Below are 27,698 nucleotides of genomic sequence, written 5' to 3' on the forward strand. Positions count from 1 at the left end.
GGGAGTGGTGAGCTCAATAGCATCCCCTCCCCCTCTGTTTCTCACCCACAAGTTCAAAACAAAAAGATCCCTACAAAGTTTGCAGCAGAGAGAAGTTTATTAAAACATGGAAATGACATACATGTAGGGGGAGGGTATAAAGCCAGTCTTAAGACTCATCTGCAGCAAAACAAAAAGAAGCATTAATCTAAACTCATGTCTTCCTCCTCTTCCTTCTTCTCTTTTGAATCTCTCTCTTTTTGAGAGGACGTGTTCTGCATTGCCTTGGCAAACGCCTCAATATCTGGAAGGAATGGAGCATGGTAAGTTAGAAAACAGTGCTAGACTCGGGTAACGGACAGGAAGCTTCAGACTACACTTATGTTCCAAGATTTAGAGAGGAGCCTCAGAATACTTAAATATACTGCTGTATGTTTCTGACCTCCTTCATGCATAAATGGCTATTTGGATATAAAGCAAAGAGTGGATGTCATATCCACGGGCAATAATGATAACCAACTCTTTCTGGCTTCCATAGACCTACATGTGAACCATGCAGAGAGAGCTATCTTTGCACAGACCAATAACTAAAGGGGAAGGAAGCACAGAACCCCAGCCTTGCAGAATGTGCTGAAAAACTTCAGCAAATGTGACTTGTTTAATTAGTGAGAAAACTCATCCAGCCATATGTGCTTGAACTCCATAAACTAATATAGATGTATTAAAAGACCACTAACCCAAAAGATGCTTACAGTTAAATCAAAACAGTTACATATATCAATGACATGAAGAAGACACGAGGCATGATTGTTTTCCATCAAGTACATCATAAGACAACTGAAGGATCAAGGGTAAAAAATAAACTGCGGGAGGGTAGGCAGCAATGTCATATCTAAACATCTTCTTCTACAATGATTATGTAAAAAGTATCTTGTAAAATTCACCCATTAACTAGTGAAAAAAAACAATTACCCAATGACTGATCATGTATTTCAGACCATTCTTTATATGACCATTTTAACCCAAAATCTGTACGCCAAACAAGTTAATCTAGGGCTCCAAGATGAATAAAACATTAAGGGACCTATGGATTGATATCATCACTGGAGTAGAACAGAATGACCCAGCTATCTACCCTTTTACAAATATATGGCTTTTCACACTGGATCAATGTGAATTATTTAAAGAAGGCTGACTGCAAGCATCCAGTAGCAGCAGTAAAAACCTGTCTCCCTATGCAACAGCTAGTGGTGGAATCCCACACAGAGCTAAGAGCTGCAGAGAACATAAAATAGAATATGAAGAGGCTTACCGCCTTAAGTTCACATGTACCATATTTTAGTGGCAAATATGAATGCTTATTTAATATAATCCACTTAGTTTGGAATAATTACATAGCAGTAGATGCTTGCTTCAGATCTTGAGTAAATGTGGTATAAACAATGTATATAGCATAATAAATCAAACAGGTGTCTTAGGAGAGGCCAAAGTTCTTGGTATGGCTAGGTGTTAGACTAAGTCTACATACATCTATGCAGCTCAAATATCTCAGAATACATCATGTACCTCCTTTGTTGGCTGCATCCACCGCCTCTGCTGGCAATCCAAACTGGCTCATCAGTGGTCCCAGCTGGCAGGAGGCTAGAGCTGCACTGAACATGCTAAGGGCCTGAGAACAGAAGAGTGGAATTAGGTACAAGTCACTGAATAGTACGTCTATTACCTTGTGTGTCAGCGGTCTAGATATGCAATTTCCTAAAGAGCTGTGAGATTGTCACAGCAGTCCAGACATTTATTGTGAAAAGTAATGTGCATGAGTGAGTTCTTAGTGTTTATTTCAGACAGCTATATAGAAACAGCTACAAGTGTTAACAGTGCAGTGTTATCCTCTGTTTCACATCTGTAAACCTAATGAGTAGCAGACTAGGGCAGTCTAAAGAAATAAAAAAATAAAAAATTTACTAGCTTCTGATGCTTAAATAGGTGGTCTGCCTGAAACGACCTTTTTAACAATGAGAAACCCACTATTGCTGCCATTTGACAAATAAAATACCACCTGACCGTTCTTAGTAATATCTGAAATCCTAGACCCAAACTATGGTTACAGGTGTTGCCAAGGAAGGTCAGTTACTAAATCTGTATTTGAGTTTTCACAAGGCAATTTAGGGCAAAAACGGGATTTATACTTACGATAAATCTTTTTCTCCGAGTCCATCTGGGGGACACTCCTTAACCATGGGGTTGAGTTGGGGGGAGGAGTCTGGCACCCAAAGAGTTAACTTTTTTCAGCTGACAGAATATCACCCCCGCCAATTCCCCACATACCTCAGTTTGATTACCAAAGCCCTTAGGATGATGGGCCAATCAACCAAGACACACCACTCAACAGAGGGGGGAGTGGAGACAAAACAACGAAAAGACGGGGGGGCCGTAGTGTTCTGCGTGCAAGGAGATCAGAGCGGTCCCACCCTTCAGAGGGATTGCTTTTGTAAGTCCCCATGGTTAAGGAGTGTCCCCCAGATGGACTCAGAGAAAAAGATTTATCGCAAGTATAAATCCCGTTTTCTTTTTCATCCATCTGGGGGACACTCCTTAACCATGGGGACTTACAAAAGCAATCCCTCTGAAGGGTGGGACCGCTCTGATCTCCTTGCACGTATAGCACTACGGCCAAAGGAGGCGTCCTCAGACGCAAATATATTAAATTGGTAGAATTTTGTAAAGGTATGGACCGAGGACCAGGTGGCTGCTCTGCACAGCTGGTCCGCCGTGGCTCCATTACGAGCCGCTCAAGATGCCCCAACCGACCGGGTAGAATGGGCAACAATACGCTTCGACACAGGGAGATTAATACGGACATAAGCCTCCCTGATAGTCAGGGTAAGCCATCTAGCAATAGTTTGCTTAGATGCTGGCCATCTCCGTTTGGAAAAGTCAAACAATACAAATAGAGAATCTGTCTTACGTATCTTTGCAGATCTCTTAACATATATACGTAATGCCCTCACTGCGTCCAAATATTTATTGGTCTTTGTTCCAGGAGTCTGAGGCTCCTCTCTGAATACTTCCTTAGGGAGAAAGGACGGAACAGTCCTTAAAACTGCTCTATCCTCATGAAAAACCAAATAAGGTTCCTTGCAGGATAAAACTCCCAGCTCCAAAACCCTTCTGGCCGAGGCGATAGCAAGCAGGAAGACTGTCTTCCATGTCAAGAACCGCCACTCTGCTGAGAGTAGAGGTTCAAAGGGAGGCTCCTGCAACATGCTAAGGACCAGATTAAGATCCCATGGCTCCGCAGGATGCACGTAGGGCGGCTGGATGTGAAGCACTCCCTGTAGAAACGTCTTAACATCCGGAAGCTCCGCCAGCCGCCTGTGGAAATACACTGACAAAGCAGATACCTGAACTTTTAAGGTTCCAAGTTTAAGCCCCGCCTCTAAACCACACTAAGAAGGCGAGAAATCTAGCCAGACCAAAGGGTTTAGAATTGTAAGACTTCTTCTTCCACTTTATATATATATATGCCAAATACAGTGGTAAATTCTGGCTGAAACTGGCTTCCTGGCATTCAGGAGAGTGCCTATTACACCCCCCCGAGAACCCTCTCGCTCTCCACAGACTGGATTCTAAGGCCCTGCCATTAAATACAGCTGGTTCAGCCTCTGACGCAAGAACTGTCCCAGGGTCAGCCGATCTCTTCACAGCCTTACTGGCAGTACCAGAAAGACTGGACGATCCTCCGGACTGACCCTCCACGGGACCCTGTGGGGCAGGTTTTACCTGCAGCCCCAAGGCCTTGCTAGGACGTCCACTACCAGTGGATCCCTTGTTCTTGCGCAGAACTCTGGGACTTTCCTGTCTCTTGTTCGGTTTTTGTCCAGCAACCACCAGCTGAGGACCTACCTCCTCCACTGGTACCTTGAACACGGGATTGCTCCTCTGGGGTGGAACCCTGCACAGGTTAAGGTCACGAAAGATGTCACCATCTTTCCCAGCAGCTTCAAAGACCTCGCTACTGACAGCCTCTTGTCTGACAGGATCCTGCCTGTCCACTCCATCTAGGACCTCAACTTGTCCTGTGGAGACAACATTCTGCTGCGTACTAAGTCCCTCACTAGTCTCAAGAAAGTCATTCTTAGACAAGAGATTCTCTGTGACCCTTTTAGACTTCAGAAGTTCGGTCATAGACTGAACAACCCGTCTGGCCTTAGCAGCCCCGAATGGGTGTGACTAAAACCTTTTCCCTTACTGGAAATTCTAAGCCTGTATAGCTTCGTTTAAACGAAGCAAATCAACAGCTCTGAGCTCTTTCTATTTTGACAGAAGCCAGCGAGGTAATTTTTTCCAAAACCTGAGGTGAGCTGGTCCCATGAATTCTATCACGTTATTCTGGGCCTACTCGTCTACCGAGGACCCTGTCTACTGCTGGGCAAACCCAAGCAGCCGTCCTCCCACCCCACCCTCTGTAACCAGAGGTGGGTGGTAGTCATGCTGCTGGTCTATCCGGCAGCTTGGCGGAAGAAGCTCTCCGCGCCGCAGGGGCACAGGATGACCTTCCCCTACGGGACTGTCTCCTGGATTCCACGGCCCCTGGATTGGTAGTCTGGCCTCTGCCAGACCCGCCCCCGTAAGGAGGCTGCCTGAAAGAACTAAACCTAGGCATAGCCCTAGGCCATGTAGTATTTACAGGCAAGGACGTCTTCTTGCCCCCTGAAGCCTGTAAAATCCAAGAGTCTAATTCTGGACCAAATAGCATCCCATCCGTAAATGGGATGGATTCTAATGATCTTTTAGACTCTGAATCTGCATTCCAAGCCCTTAACCATAACGCCCTTCTAGCTACTACAGCTGTAGCTGAAATAGACGAAGCTATGGAGGCCGAATTATGGGCAGCTTCATATACATAGCCTGCTGCCTCCCTTAGCTGCATGGCCAGAGGCAGTAAATCTGAATCCTGCAAGGCAGACTCTAACTGCCCTGCCCAGACTTCCATGGCCCTAGCTACCCAGGTAGAGGACAATGCTGGCCTGAGGCTAGTACCAGCGGCCGAGAAGATCGACTTCAGCAGGGATTCTAATTTCTTGTCAGTCGCGTCCTGTAAGGTCGCTGACCCGGGTACAGGTAGTGTAGTCCGACGAACCAATCTCGCCACAGGTGCATCCACCTTTGCCACCTGTTCCCAACAGGTCATATCCTCCTCCTGAAGGGGATACAATACGCCAAACTTCCTTGGCATAGAGAACCTTTTATCTGGATATTTCCAAGAGGCCTCAACAATATCCCTCAACTCAGCTGAGGGAGGGAACCTGACCACCTGCTTAGAAGCCTTCTTAAAGAGGGAGCGGTCCAAGGACTTCGTCTCCTCTACTTCAGCAAACCCCAGGGTCTGACGAACTGCTCTTACCAGATCGTCCATACCCTGGTGCCTAGAGTTTCCTTCTGACTCTATAATGGACGCATCTGAATCGTCCAACAATTCCCCCTCCTCCTCTGAGGAACTCTGAGTCTGACACTGACCACAGCGCTTTAGCTGTTTGTCTACGTCTTTTAACACTACGCTTGTGTCTGGGGTTCTCCAGTAGATGGGTAAGCCGGTCCAGGCCTTTAGCCACCGCTGACCAACCCATCTCTCCTATCTGGGAAACCCCTGGGAGGGTTGGGGAGGGAAATAAACCGACCCCTGGGGAAAATGACTCATCTGTCGTTCCTACTGTTATACCCTGAGAAGCCACAGATGTAGATGGGATCTCAACAGGTTTAGATAACAGACTTACAAGGGTATTAACTCCCTGTGTTAAGGCAGCCGCCCACTCAGGAGGATCTACCGTTATGGTGGAGGTGTCTATAGGCTGTTTCACATGAGCCACGGTGCAGGCCGCACAGATCCCCCCCGATCCAGCCGTTCACTTGTTAGTTTAACATTACATTTTGAACAGACATTATATTTGGTACGTGTTGTTTTGCTTTTATCTGCCATCACAAGATAAGAAAAACTGAATCACGTTTCAAAATTCACAAACACTTCTTCAATTATCAGAAAATACAGATTAGGTTATTTAACATAGCATAGTATTTCTGATTTAAATAAGACAGGCTTGGAGAACTTTATAGTTTTCTCATAAACAGTTCTCTCAACACATCATTGTCTTATAATATACATGTCTACACATGCACACAGAAGAAATAAAAAGTGATACTCAGCGAGGAAGACTGCTGACTGCTGCAACTGTCCTCCTTTTGAAGCTTGGCGCCAAAAAGGGATCTTCCACGTGCTCACGTGTTAGAATGTGTTCCCCGCTAGCGCCATCCTCAAGAATTCACTGCCATCCCATGGGAGGAGGAACTTGGTATACTCCAGCTGGCTTCCGGGGAACCTCAGCAGTAAAGGCGCTTCCTGCCTAATGGCAGCGCCCGTCCTGCATCAGCAGGGAGAGTCTCTTGCCGACTGCTTCCCGATGTGAGAAGCGTTTCACCTCCTGTCAGCTACTGTGTGGCTGAAACTATTATTCATTAAACTGTAGTGTCAAATCTCTAGGATAATCATCAAGTGGATCGACAGACTTCATTCTCATCAAGACTGTGTTCCCCCAACCTAATGGCTATCTCCACTTTGGTTGTGTTCAGGTCATACACTGGTACGGAGTTTGCACTAGTTTCCTACCCAGTCTACAGCTGAGCATTTATAACAATTTAAATTCCTGCAGGGGTCAATTTCTTAAACAGTGGTCCCCAGAGACATAAGGCACTACAAGTCTGATCTATAAAGGGACACCCATTCACCTGTTGGAATTGAGGAGAGGTAAGTGTGTTCTGGATCTCCTCAGCAGTCTGTGGTAAGGACTCTCCTGACGGGAGGTATGGCATTAATCGCTCTTGAACTTCAGCATTAGCCAAGATAGGAGCCATGATCTCAGGAGTGAGGACACTGGCCAGATCCACTGTGGATAGATAATGAAAGCTATAAATACAGGATATTTTAATACAGCTGTGTTTTTGCCAATACCCTTCTTAAATGCCCGGTAAAACACGTGGGTATGAATTATTCCGCATATGCAACAACGATTAATTGTGTAATCCCTCTGCGAGCCCCACATATCTTTGTTCTTCATCAAGTTGACTAAAGGCATTGTGAGTGTATGGGAATGGTGTACAATGTACCCGAGGGTGATACAGCAAATGTAGAGGAGAAAAAACTATTGGGTAGAGACTTCCAGACCACCATTATTACAGTACGGTCATTTACACTACATTTGGGCCGAAATTTCTATTAAACAGGGCAATGAAAATTTATGCCAACTCGTCTGTAATGCAAATGGAGTTTAATTGATAGACAAATTGCTCCCTGGCCCTCGAATAATTTTTTATATTAAAAAAAAATAAGTTAGTTACAAATCTGACAGTAACTGAACATACACCTAACAACTAGTGCGATGAGTACCAGGAGAAATACTGCTGCTCTGCATTGGAAAGACAATGCACCCCAAGGTCAATGAATTGTTACAGGAGGTCAAAGTTCTAATAGTACTAATAATACTAATACAAGTCATACTCAAATAATATTTCAGATAACTTCTCTATCTACAAACCCCTTCAGTAACGTCAATGGAGTTGACACCAGGAACCAATCCCACTACAAAAGATAGCTACTTTAGGGACAAATAACCCCCCCCCCCCCCCCCACCCCGAATAGTTTAAATAGCATTAGTAACTAGGGGGTATATCTACTAAACTGCACTTTTGTAAAAGTGGAGATGTTGCCTATAACAACTAATCCGATTCTAGCTGTCATTTATTTAGTACATTCTACAAAATGACAGCTAGAATCTGATTGGTTGCTATATGCAATATCTTCACTTTTCCAAACCTGCAGTTTAGTAAATATACCCCTAGGCCTTTACACAAGCTATAAGTACCTTGTTGACCACCTTCTGCTGTGGCAGGCACATTCATAGTGGCCAGGATATTTTGCAGGTCACTTAGCTGAATGGGTTGTGAGGGACTAGTCGCAGCACTGGCGCCATTGCCGGAACTCACTGCTGGGCTGGGGGTTGCCGCAGGAGCGGAGGCCGGAGCTGCAGCTGCTGTTACTGCTGCTGCTGTAGTGGTGGTTGTCCGTGTGGAAGACGTGGTAGATGATGGGGTGACAGCTGCTGACTGACTGCGGGAACTACAAATCAAACATGTTTTTGTTTGAGGCTTGCACATAATAGCACAGCAAGACAACAGCTACAAAAAACAACGGTCAGGTACTGTATACATTGTGAAGAACATGGAGGGTAACATATGAAGTCAGAAGTAAATAGAGAGGACCTGTCACACCAGAATAAATGGAAATAGACATTTCAAACATTCAACAAGGATGAGTCTAGACTGCTGTGTGTTCAATGGAACTTAGTGGGATTAGAAAACATCTCATCTTTCCTCAAAACACAAACAAAAGTTCAATTTATTTTATTTAATTTTTTTAAAAAGAAAATGTTGCAGGACACTTGGTAAAGCCAACACTGTAGGTAAGGAGTACATTTTAGTAACCAACACTGAAGATATCAAAGATAAGGTTTAAACCATGGTGGAAGGACTTTTTGCCAGAGACACAAGACTGAGCTTGTCTGCTGGCAGAGAACAATTTACAGCAGCGAGATAGGTTAGAAGGCTACATACAGTGTGAAAGACGGATGTTACTTCACTCCTTATAGGATCAACTATTAAATTGTGTTTAGTGTCCCATTAAATTTCATCTAACAAAGCACCAGCAAGAAAATGATCCCTTGTCAGTTCAGACGTCAACCACATATCCTTTATCATCATATAGCCACATTTATTTTTTCAGACCACAGCTGAAATAGTCTCCTACATCTATGAACATGATGTACAAGAGAAAGATATATAGATATATAATGAGGTCTGTGGATGGACATCACAGTCAGGTCACCCCCAGTAGTGACCAGAGCAGACTGAGCAGTGGTTTGTGAATTGTGTGGGCAGTAGCAGGTACAGACCACTCATGCCAGTCTGATTATGTTACCTGAAGAGGGGCTAGCTCTGTGTAAAGAACATAGCCTCATAATCTTACCTGGACGAGGAGCTGCTTGTTGTGGGTCCTCCACTTCCCAACAAACTGGCCAATCCTGGACCAGTCAGAGCCCCCAGGCCACCTGGAAGACACAAAACATTAATGCTTTTCTTTACCATGCCCACTGCTATACACCTCGAATATAAGACATACCTCACTACTTGGGACTTGATACAAAAATCTTATTACATTTTGTAAAGGGCAAGTTTATGTCAAAGAGCATAGATTATACAAAGAGGAACAAAATCATAACTGGTCCACTTTAACCGAATCCCAACACCAAAACGACATATCCGTTTTTGGACACAAATCTATTCAAGGCTACTGTACAGATAAACAGGTTCGTTCTTAGCATCTCAATGAAGATTTTTTTAATTTTGAAATAATCCTTCTTGGCATGAGTGCAACTGTATCGCTCTGTATAGCAACAGAGAGTCATGTTTACTGACAAGCAAGTATTGTTACCAGTGACCCAGACCACCCCTCTTATCAGTAATTAAGACTGTGCAAAATGAAAGAGGTCAGGTCCAGTTTGTGCCAGAGGTGCAGAAAACTTACCAAGTCCCCCAAGGCCAGTGGGTCCTATAAGCTGCATCAGCTGGTTATGACTCATGTTTCCCAGCAGACTTTGCAGACCTCCTTCTCCTAAACAACAGAACATATAAGTGTGACTAAAGAAACAGGAACAGATTGAAGCTGGTAGTACCCTCTGTTGCATCCCAACATACACAATGTAATGTGCAACAACACAGCAAAGATAACAAAAAGATACTAACTCATCAGGCTTAAAATAATGCTGAGTGTTCTACGAAAAGACATGTCTTAAAATGGTATATATATATATATATATATATATATATATATATATATATATATATATATATATATATATATATATATATATATATATATCTCTAGTCAATGCAGACGGCAACCTAAGTACCCACACAGTATGCTAATGTTCTGTAAAATACCTTGTTATGATGATTGGAGATTAGCAGCCCAATCATATAGTTATGCAGGATGAAATACTGTAGTAGTATTATGAAGTCTAAGTACATAGAGGCAACTTCTGATAAATCTCTGTCTACTGTTTTGCATTGCTGACTTTCAATTAGAAATACATTATTTCTCAAGTATTCACCTCCCAATGCAGACAGCTCATGGCTCCCACTGCCACTGCCTCCTAGCGCTCCAGGCATAGGAGGGTTATTAAGGTACTCATTGACCTTGCGGCAGTGTTCTTCATCCTTATCAGTCTTTGGTTCCTGTAAATCGAGATCACCATGATTGGTAAAAGGTAGAGACCTTCTGATATGTTAACTCTGTTCTTAAGTAATATTTGCCCCCACTGTTTATGCCTTAAAAGGCAGTCACGCAAAGACAAGTTTAGCCTTGGTTGTTCTGTGCTAGCTGCAGTCTAGTGTTGTAAACAGTTTTGCTTGCTTCTATAGGACTAGAAATCCCAAAAAGTTAAAGCAGCAATCCCACAGTTTTTTTCGTTGGCTTTTAAGCATGCATTTGATAGTCTGAATGTGTGTGTGACTGGTAACCATAAAAAATGACTATCAGCATGTCATATGAAGGCGAGACAGAACCCAGAGTGGCTTTCCAAAGCCACTCTGCTTAATACATCATGTGCCCTGTTACTCTAAATGCCATGGTAGTCACATGACACTTTACATTGTACAGAATAACAAATTTTTAATAGCAGCCTTTATTCTGAAAGATTTTTTTTTATTATTATTGGATTGCTGCTTTAATATATCCCCACTCCCCCTTGCTTTCCCCTCTCATGTTGGATTAACACGGATACCCCATATCATTAAGGGTAGACTGACCAGCCAAATAGCACCCCCCCCTTCCCCATCATGTTAACTTTGTGTCAATTTCTTTAAATCTAATCAGTAACAGACCTGCATCCAGAAAAACAGTCTCTTGGAGCCAGCTTTGAACTTGAGCACATACACGCGCCCAGTGGTGCACTGGGCCACTCTCTTAAATTCGCAATCATCCGGGAATATAATTAGATCCTGCAACAGAAACAAAAGACAAGGATGGAGCAATGCACTTTCACATATCAATATCGCAGCTTGTTAGCTGAAACCAAAAAAAGAGATATTGGCTGGGTAAGCACAATGCCGGTTGGTTAAATGCACACCAGCTGGGCACAGCATGACACTTTCAGAAATCTCTTCACTCCGGTTACAGAAACTGACTAAAACACACAGCTTAATTGCTACTGGATAAAAGTTTCTTCACCTGGTGCTTTTAACATGAGTGAAAGGGATTACCGACTGGCAGAGAATGGCAGTTAAAATCTCATGTAAATAACTCAATTAATGACTTACATCTTCGACATTTCCAGATGTCCTGTCCTTCCAGCAGAAGTGAATTAGGGAATCATCGGTTTGTTGAATGTAAACAAGCCCCTTTCTTTTGTCAGGAGTTACAGTGCTGCCCTTCAAGGACATCTTACCAGCTCGAAACTCCACTAAGTACTTGCTGGAGGACCCCCGGGAACCGGGTACCAAGCTTGGAAACAAAGCTCCTGATGACATCCTGGAGACAATATTAAAAATAATAATAATAAAAATTATATAATAATGTATCAAGGGTCAAACATTGAAAAGACAAGTTATAGAAATGACAACTTTTGAGACAGAGACTGGTCAGCCACAGAGAGAACAAAATAGAGGATCAAATAAGGATAATAAGGTCAGTATGGTCTACGAGTGACTGGGAGCTGCTATATCACATGATCTGGTGCAAGGACTTCTACTATTACAGTGTGCCGCCCCCCCCAGACGCATGGGCCCCTGTAAACTGCACCATCACAAGAGGACCACTTGCGCCCTCTGCTGGAAGGAAGGGGAAATGCCATGTCACCTACAGGGATCCAAAGGCAGAGACAAAGCCCAAATAAATAACCAGAGAAGGGAACACTGTGCCACAATGCCGAGATGTGAAACAGGTCACCACGCGGGCTAATGTGTTACAGGGAACATCTGAAGAATGGCTCGATGACTAGATAAAAGATAATAGGGTTCCAAGTAAGAACTATTCTGCAATAGACAAAATAAGGGTAAGCGCCGGATATAGCCGTGAAATCAAATGGAAGGACAGTCTGACGGCAGCGGTGGAAGAGTGACACAAATCCCGCCAGCTGGGAGTACAGTAGAAGATAGACACATACATATGAGACAGGACAACAGTGCACGTAGCACCAGCCCGGAGGATCATTACCTGGATCTCCGTAGACTTCTGACCACAGACACCCGCTTCAGATCGTTCTGACTGCCAGGCCTCTGACGTCACTAACACTACCTCTTCCTTGCACTCCCATTGGTCAGTGCGCTCCCTCTTCCGGAGCTAGATGTGTATACTGCTGCTTGATTGGTAGATGCGGACGTCAATCAATGGCAACCATTTTAGTGTTGGTTTGAGAATGTGCTGTGTTTGCTGTGTCACTGGAAGCAGGACAGACCGAGCTGGGTCCGGACAGAGAGATGGACAGAGCGCTGACGCTTTGTTTATATAGAGACAATGTGGCGTATTTATGTCATGTATCGCTAGTAAAACTCAGAGAGCCACTAAGTGGACAAGACCATAATAATCCCTGTATTTATGGCCACGTCTTTGTGTAAAAGCGCAGACCTTGATTGTCATTTGTTCAGTGACCCTGTGTTGTAACGGTCATTGTCCAGACGCAACTATCCAAAGCAGTGTCGTTCTGCAAATGCAACTATCCAGCGACAGTGGTTGTTTACCAGCGACAGTGTCGTTCTGCAGACGCAACTATCCAGCGACAGTGTCGTTCTGCAGACGCAACTATCCAGCGACAGTGGTTGTTTACCAGCGACAGTGTCGTTCTGCAGACGCAACTATACAGCGACAGTGTCGTTCTGCAGACGCAACTATACAGCGACAGTGTCGTTTTGCAGACACAACTATCCAGCGACAGTGTCGTTCTGCAGACGCAACTATCCAGCGACAGTGTCGTTCTGCAGACGCAACTATCCAGCGACTGGTTGTTTTCCAGCGATAGTGTCGTTCTGAAGACGCAGCTATCCAGCGACAGTGTCGTTCTGCAGACGCAACTATCCAGCGACAGTGGTTGTTTTCCAGCGATCATGTTGTTCAGAAGACGCAACTATCCAGCAACAGTGTCGTTCTGAAGACGCAACTATCCAGCAACAGTGTCGTTCTGAAGACGCAACTATCCAGCAACAGTGTCGTTCTGAAGACGCAACTATCCAGCGACAGGGGTGGTTTTGACTTTTCTGGCAAAATAGCGACATTACTTTCTGCCAGTGGCAGACAGATCCATCACGTGCGTCGATCCAAGAAATGAAATCGTCTCGCCTCATCGTGGATACCGATCTCCTCATTAGCGAGGTGAAGAAACGTCCGGCGGTGTATGACCAGCAAGAAGATGACTACAGCGACCGCAACAAGAAGCAGCGATGCTGGGATGAAATCTGCGCCGTTCTTGTGCCAGGCTGGGAAGAGAGTAGCCAACTGGAGAAAAGCCGCAAGGGTAAAAATGCAAATTAAAAATAATAAAAAAGATATTTATGCACAAATCCGTAATGGTACGTCAAACATAGAGTAGGGCCTGATTCATTAAGGAAAGTAAGGCAAAAAAAAAAAAAGAGTAAATTTCCTCCCGGACAAATCATGCTGCATTGCAAAGGGTGCAAATTAGTTAATCATTTTGTACATAAGTTAAAAACTGGCGGTTTTTTTCATGTAACACACAAATACTTGAGAGCTTTATTTTTTCTCTGATATCAAAAGTTGATCTAGGACATGCCCTACCCCAACTATAAATATGTACCCACAATTTATCCCCCACCTCTCCAATGCAACATCGTTTTGCCAACGTGTAAAGTAATACAAAAAAAAGGAGTATTACTTTCCTTAATGAATCGGGGGCTTACTGTTTTCTCACTGTGGGAGTTTGCTTGGTAAAGAAAAAATAGTCCTCAACCAACAATAGACTGTTATTCTATTTGTGACGTTAAGCAGGATCGTCTGGCTTGGGTTTACATAGACATCATGGAGTTGGATGCATATACCCGACGTACGTTTGTCAAAGTTCGTCTAGATACACACTATACAGAAATCTCTCCTCCCAGTGCAATATCTTTAACGATTTTAGCAATGATTTTAAAAAATAATCCCGATCAGCATGCCGATTCATGTGTACACACTAAATACATTTTACACGATTTACCTTCAGATCTGTGATCTTCATCTGTCATAACCATCGGCTGATAAGATCCTGATTCTGCACACTTCAGAGATCTATGGACACTGCAGGTCATGAGTGCATACACATTGCAAAATAGGAACAATATTGTCCCATCGTTGAACAACATTTTTAGTCCGGTATAAAATTCAAATGAAACAATACGATATGCTTTGGAATGATCCTTGTTCATTGTTGCAGCGTACACACTAATGCGATCTCGGACCAAACGATCATTTATCATGTGATTGGCCTGATAATCCAGTGGTAATCGTTTTCATGATTACCACCATTCCGACACCAAAGAGTCCTACAGTTAAACTCAGAATCGGTGAAAAAAACAATTGAAATATAAGCAGACTTACCTCCATACTGACGCTGTAGATCTCCGATCTCAGCAGGATGCTGACTGCAACTGATTCCGACTACTCAGGTCACTGTCACTAAACTTTAACGTTATTGCGACCTCTATCACTTTTATTTTAAAGCGGCAATGTCGGGTTAAGTGTTTTAACACTTAACCTGCTGGGTCCTGACATTGCCGCTTTAAATTAAAAGTGATAGAGGTCGCAATGACGTTAAAGTCTAGTGACAGAATTTTCCACACCGTAAACGTATCCAACCCTGATATACGGCTGAAAACACTGTAGTGTGTACCCAGCCTTTTACAGCGAAATGTACATCAGGTGTACGCATCCACACAGATGCGTTATGAAGTATCTGATACAATAAACCAATAAAATGGGGGAGGGGGGACAGGAGGAATCAGTGAAATAAGGATATTAATATTTAGACCAGGGCAGATGGCAAGATTGAAATCAGAGATCAGCTACTATGATAGTGGCAGTGCACATTGTAGATATAATATACAGGATGCTGTTTGTAATGACGAGAATTTCATATAATATGCAGGATGCTGTTTGTAATGACGAGAGAATTTCATATCATATGCAGGATGCTGTTTGTAATGACAAGAGAATTTCTCTATGGATAAGCGCTGTAATGAGAGATACAGTGCATGTTGTCTCTTTATTAATATGCTATACTACCAAAAATGAATGATCAATTGATAACTAGCCCCACATATTAATCCTGTACAGCGGGTAGTGGTAAAATAATAACGCTTGCTGCACATAATGTATACTACCTTATACATATTATCTTAGTACAAGTGCTAAGATAATAAAATATAAAGATTAAAATATAGCGATAGTGTACAAAATGTATTACACAACATGTTTTGGTTTTGGATCTGTATTAACTTCATGTTTTGGTAAAACCAAAACCGCCCTTGCGTGTTTTGGTTTAGGATCTGCATTATTTTTTTTTTAAAAAATTACTAAAATATGCTAAAAAGCACATAATTTGGCTCTTCTTGTGTTCCTATATTAATATTAACCCCAATAACACTAATTTCCAGTAATTTCCCGTCATTTTTGACCACCTCACAGGTCACAATATTATTTTCATACACTTTCGGTCAAAGACTGTATCGAGCTGGCTGGATGGTAAGCGACAGAGCAATTACACAAACACACAGCAGTTCCTAGCACATCTAGGAGACATTGCCACACAGCAGTGGCAAAAAAGAAAAGTGGTGCAAGATGGAATTGTCCCTGGGACCTCCCACCCACCCATATTTTTAAAAGGTTTAACACATTCACACGGAAAGAGGAGAGTTAGCAGTTACAGTTTAACAAACCAAGCACTTCAGGGACAAGGAGTGACACTTTTGTGGCTGAAGTGCTTGGTTTGTTTTGGCCCCCACAAAACAAGCTAACAATGGGCTTAAGACAGCTAAGCTAACAGTGCTGTCAATGAACTGTAAGGCTGCAGCAAGCTGGCTGATTACAAAGTGACAGAGCAATGGCACAAACACACAGCAGTTTATATCACATCTAGGAAACATTGCCAGTGCCACACAGCAGTGTAAGGAAAGAAAAGTGGTGCAAGATGGAATTGTCCTTGGGCCCTCCTACCCACCCTTATGTTGGATTTTTAAAAGGACATGCACAGTTTAACAAACAAAGAACTTCAGCGACACGGAGTGCCGCTTTTGTGGCTGAAGTGTTTGCACAGCAGTTTCAGAAAAGAAAATTTATGCAAGATGGAATTGTCCTTGGGGACTCCCACCCACCTTTATGTCTGATTGACATAATATGATTGATGGGCAGCAGACTAGAGAAGGTTATAAAGTCGACAATATAATGACATCAGCAGCATTATTTGGACAACAATAAAAATGTAGACAGTATTTATTAGGTTGACAATTCAAATGTAGACAGAATTATCCTTAACTTTAACCCTGTCCCTAACCCTGTTCCTGTCCCTATCCCTAGACATATCCCTAGCCCTGGCCCTAGCCATATCCCTAGCCCTATAATAATACTGCCCACATTTGAATTGTCTACCTAATCATACTGTCCACCATGTGAATTGACCTAATAATACCGTTGACACAAGAATTGTTGACTGTTACACAAGCTGATAGAACAAGGCCTAAATGTCAAACAGTGCAAGATGGAAATGTCCTTGGTAATATGTTAAAATGGACATGTACAGTTTAACAAATCATCACTGCTACTTTTTTGACTGAAGTGCTTGGTTTGTTTGGGCCCTCACAAAACAAGGTAACAATGGCCTTAAGGCATCTAAGCTAACAGTGCTGTTAATGAACTCAACAGTGGCAGGATGTTGTTGTCATCATCTTCAGCTTCATACTCACCCTCATCAGTGTGTACATCATCCTCACATAATATTAATTCATCACCACTGAATCCACCATTACAGAAGTCTCTGTACTTTGATGTAATTGCTGGTAAAGGCGTTCCTCGTGGAATTTGTAGTTCGTTTTGATGAACATCATCTTTTCCACATTTTTAGGAAGTAGCTTCCAGCGCCGATCACTGACAAGGTTCCCAGCTATGCTGAAAACTCTTTCTGAGTACACACTGAAGGGTGTGCAGCTTAGGTATTACAAAGCGAGTTTGTACATGGGTCTCCAAATTCCCTTTTTTTTTTCTCCCAGTATGTAAAAGGGACTGTCTGACTTGTCTATTTCTATTCTGTCATTAAAATAATCCTCCACTATTCTTTGGGCGTTGATAGTAGGATCAGGTGGAGTTACGGTAGATGTGTCACGATTTTTGGGCAAGACCAGGGGGTAAATGTATCATACTCCGGTTTGTAAAGGAAAACTTGCCTTTACAAGGCAGCGCCGCTTTAAATTTTAGCCGTCATTTGCATCACCCATGGGTCTCTTGGAAAAGCTTAGTTTTTTTCCTAGCAGCAGTAGCTCCTCATCCTCACAAGCACATAAAGGGTAGAATTCCACCTTGTTACAACCTCTTGCTTCAGTTGGTGGCAGGGCAAATTAAATTGTTCTTGTAGCTGCTGCAATCTCCTACATGCTGTTGCAGAATGGCGGAAATGTCCCAAAATTTTTCGGGACACAGACAGCATGTCCTGCAAATCCCATATTCTGAGGAGAGTCCAAACGGGATATAAACCATGTTGCAATGACATCCCTTAGTTTTTCTAACAGGTTGTCAGCGGTATGCCTCTTAGTGAAGCCGGTGATACACAGAGTAGCCTGCCTCTGAAAATTTGTCGTTGTTTGGTACATGCTGCAGCTGTTCCTGCTGCTGAAGGTGATTCACCAACCCAGTGGGCTGTCACAGTCAAAATCTTTAGTTTGCCAAGTTCCGCTTGTCCACATATCTGTGGTAAAGTGTACAGTGGGTAGAATGCCATTTAGTAGCCCAATAGTTAAAAAATGTTCGAACCTTCTGGTAGAGGTGAGCAATTGTTTTTCTAGTAATATGGTGTTGTGATGGAATTTGGTAATGTGGTCACAGGACCTTAATTAACTGACTAAAACCAGCTGCATTAATTGTGGATATTGGATGCAGATCTAATATTTGCATAGTCGCCATGGTGTCTGTGATCCGCTTTGCAATTGGCAAAATGTAGTGATCCCATTTCAAGATGTTGATAACTCTTGGATCCTGGCGAAGCAAATAAAGTACTTGATCTACAAGTCGGACATACTTAGCGTAATTGCTTTAATACTTGCTTCCTCTTGCAAAGGATTGTTTAACAGTCAATTGTTGAAAACTACTATGAGTCTTCTTCTTGATCTGCTTCTGGGATGAAGATCCACCCCTAACAGTCAAGAATTTTTCAGAGGAATCCTGAATAACAGAGGAGTCATCTCGCCTTAGCAACTTGGATGCAGGACTAACTCTGATCACTATTGGGGATATTGATGAGGAAGGTGTTGTCAGTGTAAATTGCAGAAGCTGGGATCTAGCTGAGAGAAGGGATCTAGCTGATGCTGGACTACTTGTTATTTTTTTAGCATAAGTTTCATATTTTCCCAATAGCTTGCTATGATGGCGTAACATGGATGAGGTTCCTAGATGGTTAAGGTTCCTACCTCTACTGAATGTGGCTTTGCAAAAACTACAAATGGCTAGAAAACTGTTGTCAGAATTTGGGAAAAAATAATTCCACACATAAAAGGTGGATTTTTTGGTCTTATGCCCAGGCATGTCAATGGCCTTTTTGTTATCACTGGCAAGAACTACTTCCACTGGTGCAGGACTTCCACAAACAACATCATCGTCATCAACTTCCTCATTAGTGCTTTTGTCCGCTACACAAATATCCCCCTCATCCTGTTACAATTACAAAGCGGCATTGTCAATTTGTGTATCACCGGCTACATTTGGGCTGCTCATCCACACATTTGCAGATATGGTTATGAATACAGTATCAGAAAGGTCAGGCTTAGACATAGCACTCATTGATAGACTCTCTTCAGGGATTTGTGTTATTTTCATTACCATACAGTTTCTTTTATCATCATAATTTATTTATATAGCGCCACTAATTCCGCAGTGCTGTACAGAGAACTCCTTCACATCATTCCCTGACCCATTGGAGCTTACAGTCTAAATTCCCTAATATAGACACACACTCACACAGAGACAGACAGAGAGGGAGATAAACAGACAGAGACTAGGGTCAATTTTTGATAGCAGCTAATTAACCTACCAGTATGTTTTTGGAGTGTGGGAAGAAACCGGAGCACCCGGAGGAAACCCACGCAAACACAGGGAGAACATACAAACTCCACACAGAAAAGGCCATGGTCGGGAATCGAACTCATGACCTCAGTGCTGTGAGGCAGAAGTGCTAACCACTAGGCCACTGTACTGCCTTACCTTTTTTTTTCCAACTTGGATTTTACACACAAGTTTGGGTCCAGCTTAGAGGTGGTACAATTTGCACAGTTCCATTTGAGGGCATTCCAGATCTAACTTCTCTCGAAATGGAACAAGTGTCACCTGCAACTGTTCACTCAGTGTAGCACACTGTCCCCAGTGGTTCATTTGTCACTCCTTAGGTGGTTGAGGGCGATATCCTCAACAGGGGTTGCCCATTCACCATTTGGAACTGGACTCTAGTGACCAAGTATACCAGCAGTTTTCAACACTCTGGTCAGAGCTCGCCACATCCAGTTATTAAGGGCAGTAAAAGTCCAGTCCAACAATACAGTGGCATACCTCAATCATCAGGGAGGCACCAATAGTACCTAGACCATGAGAGTGACCTCAGATCACGAGTTGGATTTAGCAAAGCTTACATCAGGGCAGGTTAGCCTGTTCCTGAGAATCTGAGAGCACATTCTGCTAGATCTTTTGGTGAATCTTGGGTTACATGGGCTTTGGTGCAGAGTGGCCACCTGGTCTTCGGTGTACACATTCACAAAATTTTACACTCTTTTCACCTTTTGCGTCCAGTTATGCTAGTTCTGAGCATATGGTGCTTCACACCGCAATTGAGTGTACCATCCCTTAGGCACAGCTTTGGGACATACCTAGTGTCACTCATATTATTAATGAAAAAAATGGGATTTTTATACTTGCACTACATCCTTTTCTCTGGATCATCATCATCTATTTATATAGCGCCAACATATTCCGTAGCGCTTTACAATTGGGGAAAAACATATTAAACTAGTAAACAAACTGGGTAAAACAGAAAAAGAGGTGAGAAGGCCCTGCTCGCAAGCTTACAATCTATGGGATCATTAGGATCAGGTTCTGTTTGGAGGTTCTAGACCTGTTGAGAGTTATGAGTGCCTCACTGATCAGAGACATTATCTTGGATCTTCTAGGGTTTATCTCCTGATGATGGAAATGCCCCATGTTTTCTTTTTGTTTATAAATATATTTAATTGAAAATTTTTGCAAAGATATATAAAAACTAAAGCTAAGCAGAATGAAGGGGGGGGGAGCAAAAAAAAACATAAAACAGGAGCAATAGGACAGGGGAGAAGGAAAACAAGGAGCAAACCGTGGCATAGAACATAAAAAGAAGTGTAGTGGATACGTCCGTTGTATCTTATGAAGTAAAAGATTTTCTGATGCAATCGCTGTGGTTCCAAAGCACAAGACTTTTATATGCAAAATAGATTACAGGGCAAAGTATCGAATGCATACGCCTGCGCGGTCGGCACCGACAACAAGCTTCAATAAGAACGTTTTGGCTTCCAAAGCCAGAGATGAACAATTTATACACTTTACAGTCATAAAAAGCAGTGACATCACACAGATACAGTATTAAAGTCCACATCCATAGGTGGATGGATCATGACCTCCCAAGAACTCAACGCTCCATTGGTTGATTCCTCTGGCCGTTGTTCCTTGAGGTGGGGGTCATCTTTCCATGTGTGGCCAGGTGTACATCCTCAGACTCCTGCCCCATGACCTGTATAAACTGTTTTTTTATGGCCTATATTGAATTGCACTTTAGTGTATAAAAATCTAATATTAGTTATGCCTAGCGTTCGCAGTATGCTTCATAAGTGCAACCGGAAACAATCTTATGCGATTGCAAACAGAATTAGACCAAACCGATTAACATATTGTAAACATTAAATACCTTGTTTACCACATTATATTCTATATAAACTGAAAGAAATATATTAATCTGATTTTCATGTTTCTGTTTCCTAAGATAATTATTGATTGCATATTAATAGCATTGCAAACAATATTAGCGCACAGAAATTGCTGATTACCACCTTCATCCAGTTATTAATCCTCAACAAATCAAAAAGAATTATATATATATGTAAACAATGACATCTGTACACAAGGTCAAAACTACATTCCTTGAAGAGGAGAGGGCGGGAGAGAATGGAAGTTTAGTAAGAAGGAAAGGGAATGTCCAGATTAGTTCCATCAATACACATACCTAAGGGCCCACCAGAGTTATGAGAAGATAACAAATTAAGAAACCCATGTGGGAGAAAAGTTTAAATGGTGACCTCATAATGAGAGCGCCAGGGATGCCAAATAGCACAAAACTTATTAGGTTGAGCGCAAAGTATTGTAGCAATACTTGCATTGATAAGTCTGCCAAACACTGTTAATCATTGCAAGCAAAGCAGGGAGGTCAGATTGCTTCCATTTAGCAGCTGTCACGCATTTGGTGGCGTTGAGGATGTGGCCAATCAATGCTGATCTATATTCGTCAGTGTCCAGGATAGGACGGTGTAAAAGAGAGTAAGAGGGACAGGCAGAAGTGTCAAGTTTGTGAGTGTTGAAATGCTCCATCTTTTTCAGAGCTCACACGCTGTAGGCGTATTGAATAGGACGGAATGAGTTATACTGGCCAATGAGCTATAGCAGGCCTGCACTGAAAATTATCCATTCATGATTGGCTCCCAGTTTCAGATACAAAGGGTTCCTATATCAGGAGTTTGGTTAGGTGATGAAGTACAAAAGTGGAGAACTTCTATAAATGGCCAGACAGCACAAGTCAAGCAGAGGTAGCACACTAATGTGGATGATACCATGCTACTTCCTGGGAAAGCAATTAAGTTGGGATGGTGTATGCATTGCAGATGCCATTCTCTAGTACATGATGGTCTCAAACTGAGACTATTATATACTCTGCAACAGTTTGGGTGCAAGTAGGAGAAGGGGTCTTAACTCATTAATTTGCTCTGGGGACACTGAGAACGACTAAAAAAAAATTGGAACAGTTGGTAATTATGCAGTAGATAACTAATAATGCAATTCTGTGAATTCTTGCTCTTTGCTTTTTAACTCCCTAAACTCTTTTTAACAGCTAAGGAAATCCAAACCCGGTGGAGGTCACTAAAAGACTGCTTTCGGAGGGAACTACACCTACAAAAGAAGGAATCTAGGGGTGGATCGTCCCCTTCAAAAAGAAAGCGATATATGTTCTATGACCAGCTGACATTCCTGGAGCCTACCCTGATGCGTAGATCGTGAGTAACTTCCACTGATTATTTCTGTATACATAAGACAGACGTCAGAAAACCATCATGTGTTATTACATTATTTGTTTTTCTTAATTTTAGTACATCTGGAAAAGTTTCAGACACACAGGAAAGTGTTAAGTCTGAGGGCAGCGATTCTGAGCCTCCTCCGAGCCCCCTTCCAGAACGCATTGCACAGATACCAGAGGCTCCAAAGACCAAGCGAAATAAATCCGGTGCAGGGGGCTTAGGTGAATTTGAAACGCAAATAATAGGGATGGTTGACTCTTTAAAGAAGAAGAAAGATAATGAGAAAGATGAAGATTATATTTTCGTCCAGTCCTTGCTTCCATACCTAAAGAAAGTGCCTGAAGAGAAAAAGATTGATTTACAAATAGACATGTTGCAGCTTGTGAAGAGATATATGCAGCCTGTGCCCCCACAGCCACTCCTGGAATAGACAATATCAGTATCACGGCGTCATTAAGAAATAGTGTCAATGAACTTGGTCATCTAATGCTGTGAGAAAACCTGTGTGCTTTATGACACAGCACTAATGTCTTACAGATTCTGTGGACAGGTTAAATTACACTGTAAATTTTCTGTAACTACCAACCAATTACCACTATCTAGGATGTTCCCTGTTGCTTTTTGGGAGACTGAGATAGAACAGGAAGACGGTAATGGCTGATGGATGGATGCAGACTCTTGTGTACATAGGACCATATTGTGGTATTAAATAAAATTCTCAAAGTACCTTGTTGATGCCATCCATCCTTAATGGTTTGTCTTAAAGGGGTTGTCCTCTTTTGGACAATCCTTTCTCAATATAAAACATGTGTTACTTGAAGCTGTGTGCCAGACTGGACAAAATGCTTATTAGTTGCAAGGATAAGTGAAAATGAACACATTACATGCTATCCGTAACTCTGTGATGCAAACAGACTGAGCCCGCCAGCACCAAGAGCTGCAGCATAAGGGGGCTCTCTTGTTTCAGGTAAAGGGTTCTGGCAAAGGAACTCACCCCATTCCATTTGCTGTACAGAGAACATGTTTTATTGTGAAGAGGTTGTCAAAGTGTACACACCCTTTAAGTTAATTTGTAAGCAATCCCGCCTCACAACACCCACTACAAGCAAATAGTTGTGGGCTGCCTCCAGTGTGTGTTGGTGATAAGTCCACTTTAAAGACTTAAGGAAGAGGCCTAGTCCTACTCTAATGGAGTGTAAAGGGTTAGGGTCACACAACACTCCCTTTACATGTACATAATGTAATTAATCATTCTCACCACACAGTGGGACTGATGCTGAGAAGCTCTAAAAAGTTGCATGTAAAAATAGTGTATTTATGCTTTATGCCAATTTGGAGGCATCTCAGGAATCATCCAGCTTTGCACCTGTAAATGTGCCAGGGATACATAAGGCCTACTTCCACCCAGGCATGTTATAAGCACAAGAAGACTTTTTTAAAAAAAATTGAAAATGCATTTGCTGTTAGGTTTGTTGTGAAATAAAAAAAAAAACCTAGAATAAAGCAGGAATAATCGTCCTTCTCATGTACTATTGAAAGTAGCAACAAAAAAAAATAATTTCTAAAATACACCCACAAAATCATATAATATCTGTCCTCTCCTGGTTTTCCTCTTACTTTACCAACCGCTCCTTCTCAGTCTCTACTCATGATTCTACATCACCCCCTCTTCCCCTACCTGTTGGCGTCCTCAAGGCTCCATTCTTGGCGCCTTGCTTTTCTCCCTCTACACCTACTCCCTTGGTGTCCTCATCCGTTCCTTTGGCCTCCAGTACCAGCTCTATGCTGATGATACCAAAATTTATCTTTCATCCCCTGACCTCTCCCCTTCCCTTCTGTCTCGTGTCTCCTGTCTCTCGGCCATCTCATCTTGGATGTCCCAACGCTTCCTTAAACTCAATATTTCCAAGACCGAGCTTATAGTATTCCCCTCTTCCAGGACTCTCCCACCTCCCCCACCCCCCTCTATTTCTGTTAATAACACTACCCTCGTTTCTGTCCCCTAAGTCCGATGCCTTGGGATCATCCTTGATTCCTCCCTCTTATTCAAGCCTCACATTCTGTCCCTCTCAAAATCCTGCTACTTCCACCTTCGGAATATATCTAAGATACGTCCCTTTCTCCCCACAGAAGCTACGAAAACTCTTGTTCACTCGCGTGTTATCTCTCGCCTTGACTACTGTAACCTCTTTCTCTCTGGCCTACCTGATTCTCGCCTTGACCCTCTTAAGTCTATCCTCAATGCTGCTGCCCGCCTCATTTTTCTCTCCCGCTGCACTGTCTCTGCAGTTTCCCTCCAACAGTCACTACATTGGCTCCCCATACCCTACAGAATTAAATTTAAACTCCTTATCCTCACCTTTAAAGCTCTTAATCAATCTTCCCCTACCCACATCTCCAATCTCATCTTTACCTACACTCCTACCCGCCCCCTCCGCTCTGCCTGTGACCGCTGCCTCACTACTTCACTGATCACCTCTTCTCACTCGCATCTTCAGGACTTTGCCTGGGCTGCTACCCTGCTGTGGAACGATCTTCCACGTTCCATCAGGTTAGCATCTACTCTCAGCATCAAGCGTGCCCTTAAGACTCATTTCTTTATTTAAATCTATCAGTCCTCCTCCTAACTTCCTTGTCTTGGCTCTCTCCCCCAGTTAGTACCACCCTATTTGTGTCTCCTCCTTCCCTTTATGATGTAAGCTCTCATGAGCAGGGCCCTCTTTCCTTCTGTGCTTCTTCTACTACTCCATCACCTTCTGTACCTCTTGGCCTGCTTCGCTAGCTAGCTCTGTTTTCTTAAGCTTCGGCCTTCTTCTCGCTGATTTGTACCATCCCTTTCACTATCTATCCCAGAAATAATCTGATTTGCTTTACCCTGTCACCTATGTTTGTTTATATTTTTGTATCATGTTGTGTCTTGGTTCTCTGTATATGTGATGTACGGCGCTACGGACCCTTTGTGGCGCCTTATAAATCAAAGATAATAATAATAATAATATAGGCATGGTCAATGAAAAAAAGCTTCAGAGGTGAATCTGCAATTGGTCAAATCAGAAGCTAGTGCTGGCTATCATCATCATCATCTGTGTGTTTTTGCACCAGTCCTCAGGCACCTGCCAGGGATACAGCTACTAACAGGCATTCCTGCGTCAGTTTGCAGACTCTTACTGCATTCCCCTGTACCGCCTCTGCAAGTGTAAGGAGACACAAGGGTCGGATCTGCATACAACCATAGAACTATGTTTTGTTTTTGTGAGCATGTGCAGTACAAGTTTGTGTATTTTATGCTATCAGTTTCAGTGTGTTCACAATGTTTTGCACAAATACAGAAATACTTTTGTATTGTACTTTTCATGGCATTTTATTATCAATATAAAATGCATACCTTTTAAACTAAATGTATTTTTTGTGTGTCAGGTATTGTTTATAAGAACTGGCAATGGCCGACTGATTTCATATGTTGGCCTTTCCACGACACACATATCCAATAGGTGGAATAACCAGATCATTTATGTAAGAGGTTGAGTGGAAATTTAAACACATTTATTGCTGTGTGGGGATATACAGTAAGCTATGTGACAACAGCTCATACTAGTGAACTAGATAGAACTATATTAGAAACTGTGACTATGCTCTGAATCACTGTGCTTAAATGGAGAGGTTGGGGGTTGTAGGGAAGTGGAGAGAGTCTATAATCAGGTGACTGACCATGTAGAAACCAATTAATTAATCTGTATACAATGTTTTGGAGGGTTTTTTCTTGCATTTCAGTGATGTCTTTATATTATTAGACTGTTGTTTACATTTGATATCCTGATTATTGGCACAGAGCAGTTTTGTGGAGTGACACAATGCAATAAAAAAAAGAATTAACAATTCTGCATATTCATACAGGAATATGGATGAAAAAAACGGAAAGAGAAGAAAAATAATGCATTAGGAAAAGTTGCATGTGGGCATGTACAAGGCAATATATCAGAATGTGGACAAAGCCTTGAATTTCATACAAAGTAATGAAAACACTAATTATGTCTTCTAAGTGTCCCATTTCACAAACCCCCCTCCCCCCTCATGCTGATAAACTTTCCACTTCCAATTCCTATTATAGCACGCCAGTACATATACCTCTGGAGCTTGGAGATAACCTTTTCTATGCCCTTCAAGGGTGCGACGGAACATGTATCACAATATAGAATATCCTACAACAGTTCTTCATGCCAAACATGTTCATCTGTACGAAGCATGTCTTTTAGCGAAGACAACATTTAAACAATGCATGTTCACCAATAACATCATCCTATGTCTATCAACTATGTCATTTATGATCTCCTTCAACCTGAGTTAGTATATACACTCTAATAATATCAACAGTTCTTTTCTTCAACTCTTGTGGGGCGGGCTATTGTCTGTTCATTCTTCCCAGTCTCCCAATTCTCAAGTTTCTTTGCACATGAAACAGTGATCGGCCTGCCAAATATTGGGAGACTCCAAACTAAGGGACCTAGCTGTATTACCTTTCCCCTAGTGACCTCCCACCCCATAATTCAGGTACCTCAGGAATATTTAGTGGAAACTGAACTAGTCCTACTTTATATAATCTCTGAGGAACGTGAGAGCACACCCAGCACTACGTTTGGTCTACAACCTTACCCACCCAAGAATGATAATCATTCTCAAGGATGCCTTCTCAAGTCCGAATATTACTTGACTGGCATCGCTGGATGTACCTCTCTTCAACTATGGGGTCAACATACTTACGGACTTAATACTCCTCAGACAATAGCCCCTCGCACATTCTCCAAGCTCCAAGGTTTTCCAAATTTTACTTTACCCCTGAATTGAAATCAGGTGTCTCCCGTAAATTCTTGCAGAGTTGGCAAGTATGTGTTTGAGACATGTTAAGCTTTAGGTAGTGTTGGGGCATCCATCTGAAAATACCCAAGATACAGTTGGTCATACAAAAAAAGTGAGGTCTGCATACCTTCAAACATTTGAAAAGCAAAATTGGGGGACAAGCCCCCTCTCATGAGCAGCCTAAACCATACCATATCCACCCAAACCAT

The 27,698-nt window shown here is 42.5% G+C and overlaps 2 protein-coding genes across 2 annotated transcripts; one reads left to right on the top strand and one right to left on the bottom strand.

The window, feature by feature from the left end:
• Positions 1 to 75: 75 nt before the first annotated feature.
• On the bottom strand, positions 76 to 12,403 carry ADRM1 (ADRM1 26S proteasome ubiquitin receptor). Its single transcript, XM_075176750.1, has 10 exons — positions 12,299 to 12,403; positions 11,404 to 11,614; positions 10,969 to 11,085; positions 10,197 to 10,320; positions 9,611 to 9,697; positions 9,053 to 9,134; positions 7,893 to 8,146; positions 6,760 to 6,917; positions 1,546 to 1,648; positions 76 to 283 (listed from the first exon to the last, which is right to left on the bottom strand). The coding sequence occupies exons 2-10, from the start codon at positions 11,611 to 11,613 to the stop codon at positions 183 to 185; spliced, it is 1,236 nt and encodes a 411-aa protein (XP_075032851.1). The 5' UTR covers position 11,614; positions 12,299 to 12,403; the 3' UTR covers positions 76 to 182.
• A 51-nt stretch (positions 12,404 to 12,454) lies between these two features.
• Positions 12,455 to 23,361, top strand: LOC142094514 (uncharacterized). The gene is made up of 3 exons (XM_075176751.1): positions 12,455 to 13,592; positions 22,452 to 22,614; positions 22,708 to 23,361. Exons 1-3 carry the CDS (start codon positions 13,403 to 13,405, stop codon positions 23,063 to 23,065), a joined length of 711 nt encoding a protein of 236 aa, XP_075032852.1. The 5' UTR covers positions 12,455 to 13,402; the 3' UTR covers positions 23,066 to 23,361.
• The last annotated feature ends 4,337 nt before the right edge of the window (positions 23,362 to 27,698 follow it).

Source organism: Mixophyes fleayi, chromosome 6 (genome assembly GCF_038048845.1).
Source record: "Mixophyes fleayi isolate aMixFle1 chromosome 6, aMixFle1.hap1, whole genome shotgun sequence".
Lineage (NCBI taxonomy): Eukaryota > Metazoa > Chordata > Amphibia > Anura > Limnodynastidae > Mixophyes > Mixophyes fleayi.

Excerpts from the sequence above, each read along its gene's own strand:
- ADRM1 (XM_075176750.1), bottom strand. The coding sequence starts at position 11,613 with ATGTCATCAGGAGCTTTGTTTCCAAGCTTGGTACCCGGTTCCCGGGGG. Across the intron at positions 6,918-7,892 it reads AGCAGAAGGTGGTCAACAAG|TGGATCTGGCCAGTGTCCTC; the intron begins GTACTTATAGCT and ends ATCTATCCACAG. Across the intron at positions 1,649-6,759 it reads CCTCTCCTCAATTCCAACAG|GCCCTTAGCATGTTCAGTGC; the intron begins GTGAATGGGTGT and ends TTCTGTTCTCAG.
- LOC142094514 (XM_075176751.1), top strand. The coding sequence starts at position 13,403 with ATGAAATCGTCTCGCCTCATCGTGGATACCGATCTCCTCATTAGCGAG. Across the intron at positions 13,593-22,451 it reads ACTGGAGAAAAGCCGCAAGG|CTAAGGAAATCCAAACCCGG; the intron begins GTAAAAATGCAA and ends TCTTTTTAACAG. Across the intron at positions 22,615-22,707 it reads CCTACCCTGATGCGTAGATC|TACATCTGGAAAAGTTTCAG; the intron begins GTGAGTAACTTC and ends TCTTAATTTTAG.